Genomic DNA, 5383 nt, shown 5'->3' with positions numbered 1-5383 from the left:
GTTATGGACCAATAACTGTGATTTTTCCCATTAAACTGAGGTAGTTGGGGATTTGTCAAACCTGTTCCAGCATCTGCCATCTTAACCTGTACTGGTAAAGAAAAGGTACTGACTGTATTTTGAAAAACAAGCAAAAACTTTCTCTGCTAGAAAAATCTGCTTAACAAACTTCTTACAGCTCCTACAGTGAAAAACAATCTCTGTTTTTGACTCACTGAGTGCCTAGACTAGCTCTGATACCATGTTGGAATTTTCTGATAAATCCCATAACAAACAGACAAAAATCGCACTCTGTTTTTACACAGAAAAACAGAAAATCGCTTGCTGGAAACGGTGTTTCAGCAACACAGTTTTTTTTCAGTTGCTGAAACAGGTGTTTCAGCAACGCTGATCGTCGTGTTTCAGCAACGTAAACTTTTGACGTCAAGTAATTTTTGAGTTACGAGGTGTTTCAGCAACGGTGACGGTGTAACAGCAACAGGAAAAATTTAACTTGTATTTATCAAAATAAACTAACTGTTACAGATTTGTCTTCCTCATAATGAGGGAATTTCAAAACTTCTATTGCTGAACATCTACTTCAGAAATTCACTAAGGAACGATTCTGTTCCACACAGATGAACATAAAAAAACAAATTACATTCAAATTTCTGCACTGCTGTGCATTTCACTGTTCTGAAATTATTCTTCTTCCTCTTCACGCTGCTGCGTGCTTTCCTCTGCTCTGTGTGGTTCTTCAGCTGCTGCTGCTGCTTCTTCTTACATTAAAACAGAACTGTTGTGCGGTATTTATATGCTGAAAGATATTTGATTAAAACAATAAAATATTACAAAATATCTTCTAATGTTTATCTCAGAATTTATTGCAGCAAGGCGGTGATGCCTTTATCAAAAACAAGTCGGCTGTGTGCAGGGGAAATCAACTGAAACTTTAATGCATATTAATGTGCAGAAATATCAAAGGTGACTTTGCTGCACCAAACACCTTTAACATTTACTGCAAATCAGATTCATGTACAGCTGTTCATTGTTGCAGTTGGAATTAAATTCCAACAAAACTATTAGTTCCCTCTTTCATGAAATCAAGATCACATCATCAAGATTCAAATCTTCATGTGATATGATAGGAAAAAATGTGACATGTTAACAAATTTTCATTGATCTTCTAATTAATATTTTTAACTGCTTGAAATGGGAACAAGAAACATCCGTCATCTGAATTATAAGTTAGAACTTAGTAAATTCAATGTTTTAAGGTTACCCTTGAAAGGTTTGACAACGTCAACCTTCTTTAACTTTACTTTCTCATACATGAAAGCCTCTGTAAGCTCTCCTACTACCTCACTCATGCTGGGCCTCCAAGATGATGTATGCTCAACACATCTGAGCGCTAGTTTGGCAACAATAGTGATTGATTTCATGTCATATTTTCCGTCCATATCCTTGTCTATGATTTTCACCATTTGTCCAGGGGTTTCATTGATCTCCACATAGTCTTCCACCTGTGATGACGTGCAAATATAATTATTCGTACAGGCACTTAAAATGAAAGCCTATGTATGGATGATTAATTACAAATAAATTCCTTACCCATCTCAAGAGATCCCTTTCTTCCTCAGGTAGAGTCACATGTATAGGTTTTCTCCCACATATAATTTCTAATAAAACCACACCAAAACTGTATACATCGCTCTTTTGAGTGAACTGTTGAGTCCTAAAATACCTGTAAGAATATCCAACAATAAAAGTGAAATTGCCGTGGCTCTTAATAATTAATCGAATTCCTGGGGCATCAAAAATAAAAATTCGAAGAGAAATGCAAGTTATATGTGTCATTTACTCTGGATCCAGGTATCCGATAGTTCCCATCACTGTATCCTCGATAGGAGCCTTCCGATCCATTGTCATCATCGACAAACCGAAATCGCCTAATTTTCCATTTAAATCGCTGTCGAGGAGGATGTTTGAAGTTTTCACATCCCTGTGAATTATCATTGGAATGCAACATACGTGCAGGTATTGCAGTGCTTCAATCAGAAACAGACGAGGAATATGGTTAATCACGATTTCTCTTATTTAGCTGTATTCAAATACATAAAATTAAACAGCGCTTACACTACAAAAATGTAGTGGGAAAAAATGTATTTATATAAATTACCCTCAGCCACATCGATTGCTATTTTGAGCCTGCTTTTCCAATTTAGTTCGGAAAGTCCTGCCTTCTCTCCTGAAAGACAATCTATAGTTAAATGTATACTGTTTTTTTGCAAACAACATCAAATCAACCAAACAATATTTTTTTTTTTTTCAGAAAGAAAAATCAGAATATATTATATTGAGAAAATATAAAGATCTTGTGTACAAAGAAGACCCATTGCATCATTCTGTATATCTGTACATGGAGTGCAGAAAATGGCAGACCATATATCCCTCCTTTAAAGACGTATTTACCATAAAGATGGTCCTTTAAAGACCCTTCAGACATGTACTCGTAGATAAGCATAGGCTGTTCGGGTTTAGCAAAACAGTAACCCAGTAGAGACACCAAGTTCTTATGATGGACTCTAGAAAGCAGATCCACCTGTTATCAAAGTGAATCTGTATACATCAATTTTACTATGTTCACACATATTTTCTTTTTAATTGCGAGAGAAGCGAAATGATTCGGAAATTGGAATTACCTCACTGAAGAACTCCTTCAATCCCTGTCTTGAATACAGTGAAAGAATTTTGATTGCTATCTCTTTTCCGTCTGGCAGTTTACCAAGGAACACACTTCCAAAGCCACCAGACCCAATCTGGTGACTAAAGTTTTGTGAGGCTTCCACAATCTCGTGTAGGGTAAAAACTATCGATTCGTCTAGGGTAAAAACCGTCGATTCGTCTGTAATCCATATAAAATTCGAAAAGTATGAAAGCACCGTCTATATGGGGAAATCCCACTATATTTCATATTAGAATGTTCTTAAAATATAAGTTCTTGACCTTCATTATATAGTTTTTCCCAGTTTTTATTTTTTTCTTCTTCTCATGTTTTTCCCCACATGGAACATTGAACATCTGAATTTATATTCTCACGTTTATTGAGAGGCAGCTTTTCGCTGAATTTTTCCCCGGCAGGCTGCTTTGCCCTGACTTTCTTCCAATATACGGTAATACCCGCTATCATCACTAAAGTCCTGAGAAGCTACTTAAGTTAAACCTTAACAACCGGTGGATTCTTTAATTCTTAACCCTCTCAGGTTTTGCTCACGATCTTCTATCTACAGTCTTATAGTTTCGTTACCAATTTGTTGGAAAGATAGGGAAGAACATAAAAATTGATACACACAAATATCAGCTTGATCAACCAAAACTTGATTCTAACAATGAATCTGGTAAGGAACTTGATTCTAACAATGAATCTGGTTAGGAGTATTTATGCTTAACTCTCCTAAATTAAAGCCAACTTTAACATGCTGGAGTAATTACAATTTCTAACCATTTTGGAAATGACACGCAACTTTGTTCTTCCCTAAATTATTTTTGGTTTCTTGAATACAATCCCCGCCCTTACACATACATATAAGGATTTCCAGAGTATCTGCAACACAGCAAATGAGGAATTCTCACTGTAATCGTGAACCTCCTGCAGTAAGATTTTATAAACTTTCAACCGTTTAGGTATTACTGTTGTACCGGGCATTCCTTGTTTTGCTGGTAACAAAATTTTTAAATAAAAAGCATAACTTGAACATTTGATAATGGAAATTTATTGTGAATACAAATTAATGTTATATTACTCAATTCAGTGAAAGCTTGTCGAAAACTTATGCACGAATTATACAGGTGAAACAATATTTACTGATTAAAATTCCCTTCAGAGAATATAAATAGGTATAAACATGGAACTCTTTAGGGTTTCTGAGATCAATACCCAGTCTGGAAAATTAGCACTCAAGTTGTTGTTTTGAAGATGTATGCACAACAAGCGAACCGATCCGCAGCAGTTTTCTTTGAAAATGTCTATCAAGACAGAATTTATCTAAAGAAGAAACACCCGGAGAGAGCTTATTTCCAGAAGAAACGCTTACCATTTGTCCGACAAAGGTCCGATCTGACCGGCAAAGGTCCGATCTGCCAGTAATCGATGCAAGCCCTGTGGAAAATAAGACTACAATCAGGTATCACTAATCGCTGAAGCAAATCGACTAATTTTATGTCTTCTAGAAAAACTACATTCATTATATTATTGCACCTCACATGCTTAAGTATTCCTTATAATTGGTATTCATAATTATTTATCCTATTTATAAATTTGGAATATCTTTTATAATTTATAATTATATTTATAAATTAGAATATCTAATTTTATATATCTGTATATAAAAATAATAATTTCAAAATAATGTAGCTTATTATTATATTTAATATTTATAATATTTAGGAACAATTATCAATCACATTTACAAATTTGAAATGCACAACATATTTATATTGATTAACATTCAAATAATTTATTAACATTCAAATAATTTCATAAAAAAATTATATCTTTTATATTATTGCACTTTACATTTATAGTTGTTTTTCACAATTACTATTTATATTTATAAGTTTGAAATATTTATTATATATATGAATTGCAGATTGGCAAATAATTGAGCAGATTGGCTCATTTTATAGCCTTATTAAATTTATAATTTATTTTCTCAATTAACAAAAACAAATCATTTTAAAAAAATTAAAAATTAAAAAATCGTAAAAAATCAATAATCAAATCACCGACGATTAATTAAAAAAACAAATCATTTTGAAAAAATTAAAAATTAAAAAATCAATAATCAAATCACCGATATGGATCGTTCCTGGTTCTTTGTGTAAACCAAAAGTCAACCTATTCATTTATGAGTGCAGGCAATATAAATTATAAGAATTCATAATATATATAATATGATAGTGTATACTCCTGTTTGTACTATTAAAGTCTACCCTTGTCTTTTCCAACGCCGAGATATAAAATAAAATAAAGAAAAGAAAAGATATAAACCTAAATAAGATCAGGCTGTAATCACATATTTAACAAGTTATACGGTGAAGTCCGTGGTCATCCCGACCGCGTTTATGAATATATAGTTTATTTACGGGTACCTATGAATATGCGTTTATGAATATATAATTTATTTACGGGTACCTATGAATATGCGTTTATGAATATATAATTCATTTACGGGTACATATGAATATGATGAATCTCGTTTGTTCTACGTGTCTGATTGGTGTAATAACAAAATGATATATATATATATATATATATATTGTGTAAATATTTTATTTTTTAATTTAAGATTCTTTAACATCACATGAGGACATCTCCCCTATACAACCTCAACCTCATCATACT

The 5383-nt window shown here is 32.9% G+C and overlaps 1 protein-coding gene across 2 annotated transcripts; it reads right to left on the bottom strand.

Annotated features, from left to right (window-relative positions):
* Positions 1–1220: 1220 nt before the first annotated feature.
* Positions 1221–4214, bottom strand: LOC149211208 (putative LRR receptor-like serine/threonine-protein kinase At5g48740). 2 transcript variants are annotated; one of them, XM_089394583.1, is made up of 9 exons: positions 3917–4214; positions 3563–3628; positions 3079–3179; positions 2682–2884; positions 2452–2581; positions 2159–2227; positions 1841–2027; positions 1591–1723; positions 1221–1502 (listed from the first exon to the last, which is right to left on the bottom strand). In XM_089394583.1, coding segments are annotated over exons 2-9 (1107 nt in total). In that variant the 5' UTR covers positions 3565–3628; positions 3917–4214. The 2 variants fall into 2 exon arrangements, with proteins under 2 accessions (XP_089250709.1, XP_089250710.1); XM_089394584.1 differs by lacking the exon at positions 3563–3628.
* Positions 4215–5383: the final 1169 nt, after the last annotated feature.

This window comes from Pinus tabuliformis, chromosome 1_2, assembly GCF_031772625.1.
Source record: "Pinus tabuliformis cultivar Carrire ecotype Pingquan chromosome 1_2, CPIR1, whole genome shotgun sequence".
Classification (NCBI taxonomy): Eukaryota; Viridiplantae; Streptophyta; class Pinopsida; order Pinales; family Pinaceae; genus Pinus; species Pinus tabuliformis.
Note: the sequence above shows the minus strand (reverse complement) of the source record. Positions and strands in the feature narration are given on the sequence as shown.

What these genes read in the sequence shown, in the direction of transcription:
- LOC149211208 (XM_089394583.1), bottom strand. An exon ending in AAAGCTGCCTCTCAATAAAC is followed by an intron (nt 2,885 to 3,078) that starts GTGAGAATATAA and finishes TATGGATTACAG; the next exon opens with ACGAATCGACGGTTTTTACC. An exon ending in TGAAGGAGTTCTTCAGTGAG is followed by an intron (nt 2,582 to 2,681) that starts GTAATTCCAATT and finishes CTTTGATAACAG; the next exon opens with GTGGATCTGCTTTCTAGAGT.